This window comes from Verticillium dahliae, genomic scaffold (assembly GCF_000150675.1).
Source record: "Verticillium dahliae VdLs.17 supercont1.22 genomic scaffold, whole genome shotgun sequence".
Lineage (NCBI taxonomy): Eukaryota > Fungi > Ascomycota > Sordariomycetes > Glomerellales > Plectosphaerellaceae > Verticillium > Verticillium dahliae.
Window position 1 is genome coordinate 25,547 of NW_009276918.1, and position 2,006 is coordinate 27,552.

Below are 2,006 nucleotides of genomic sequence, written 5' to 3' on the forward strand. Positions count from 1 at the left end.
CCCACCCTGACCTGACCTCCACTGACGAAAATCCGTCCTCGGCCACGGGCACCGGCCCATGGCCCATGGCCCTTTGGGGGGTGGGATGGGTGGTGTGTGGGTGCGTGAGTCTCTGCTCACCCATGAGGTATCTTCCTCTCTCCATCGCACCCTGGACTACCACCTTTTGCCCCTACAGTACATAACCTTAGCCTCACCCACCCTCTCGCGGCCCATGGCATGCCACCACCAGATCACACCAACACTACCATTCATACTGAACGGACAGGACTGAACGTCAGTCCTTTTCCACCTTCGGCTCGCGCTTCCTCCACCTCACGAGGAGCCACCACGCATCAGTCACCAACACATGACTGACTTGTTTATTATTGTTCCATCACCTCTTCTGCCCTCCTCTTTGCGGCCGGAATCTTCGTCCCGTCTCATCTTGACTCGGTCCTCCCACATTCTCTCTTGTGTTTGACATCACAGCACAAGAATTCGAACTGAAGCGCGACACCAACAGACTTGTATCACGCGAAACCCCCTCCACCCGTAAGTCCACCTCCCACCGTTCAACGCACCACGGCCTTTAAATCTTTCCGGTTTTCCACTGCTCCCGCTCGACCCGCCTCCCGTCCCATTTCATCATCCCCGCTCCTCCACTACCACCTTCACACTGCATCTCACGGCATCGGCATCAATCACTATCCCCAAGGCCTCACTCCAATCCCTCTTTTGATATTTGCAGCAACCCTCTTTGTTCTGGCTTTTTGTGTTGCTTTGCCCTGTTGCCAACGTCGGAAGAGTGAGCGCGCGCCTCCCCGGGAGCCGATCCTCCATCCTACAATCCCCTCGTTCACCTCGCAGTGGACCCGCCCCCCGCTGCATCTCACTCACCTCCCAAAATAAACCGACCAACCCCCTCCAGAGACGCTTTTCAATCTTGCTGCGAATCCACCCTCACCGCCATAGCCGACTAACACAATCCATGAATAGAGGGTTACTTTCACATCTCACCCACAACACAAATCTTCACTCGCTGCGCCGCCGTTCACGCCGCAGCGCATATACCAACAGTGACCTGCAATGGTATCAGCCTTCCCCATGCAGACGTACTACAGACCTACGCCCTTGACTGTCGACACAAATCATGCCCAGAAGTACTTCGAGGAAGAGGACCACAGCATCTTAGACGAAAACATCCTCGATAACAGCGGCCTCGATTCCGGTCTCGAAATGTCCCCGCCAATGGCCAATAGTCGCCGCGAGTCCTTCGCCGTCGGCTCTTCACTCTTCTCGCCCAAGACGGAAGACTGGCAGCCCGTTGACATGCAATCTGTACCCTCCAACAACCCCTTCATTGAGCCGCAGCACGGCAACAACCCCTTCATGCGTGTCGAGCACCCTCAGCCTTCGCCCTTTGCCCCCCATGGCAACTCCTGGTCTCTTGGAAACGCATCCGGCTCCTGCACACCTCTTCAGCAGTTCGACGGCATGCCCACTGAATATGACAATGCATCCGTCTTCCACCGCTCCGTGCAGGGCCAGACGCCATTCAGCAACCCCACCGGCCAAATCAACATGTTTTCTTCCATCGGCTCAGGCAACCAGTCCATCCCCACCTCGCCCCAGAAGGGTTGGAATGGCCAGAACGAGTCCATGGCCAAGAAGATGCGCACGGGCAGCCCCGGCATCCGCTCTCACAACGAACTGCGCAGGGGCGACGGCATCAGGAAAAAGAATGCTCGCTTCGACATTCCAGCTGAGCGCAACCTCAACAATATTGACCAGCTCATCGCGCAGTCGACCGACGAGCAGGAGATCAAGGAGTTGAAACAGCAGAAACGTCTGTTGCGCAATCGCCAAGCAGCGTATGTTGACACCCTTCCACTCCACCTATAGTCACCTACTAACGTGCCACGCCAGCCTTGATTCCCGCCAGCGGAAGAAGCAGCACACGGAGCGTCTGGAAGACGAGAAGAAGCAGTACACCACCATCCTCACAGATATGGAGGAGGAGATTG

The 2,006-nt window shown here is 56.4% G+C and overlaps 1 protein-coding gene across 1 annotated transcript in view; it reads left to right on the forward strand.

Moving 5' to 3' along the window:
• Nucleotides 1–1,086: 1,086 nt before the first annotated feature.
• Nucleotides 1,087–2,006, forward strand: part of VDAG_08697 (uncharacterized protein) — a gene marked incomplete at both ends in the record, with an annotated part of 1,909 nt that continues 989 nt past the window's right edge. The window contains one exon of the mRNA XM_009651014.1: nucleotides 1,087–1,857. Coding sequence (XP_009649309.1) covers nucleotides 1,087–1,857 — 771 coding nt within the window. The remainder of the gene's footprint in view (nucleotides 1,858–2,006) is intronic.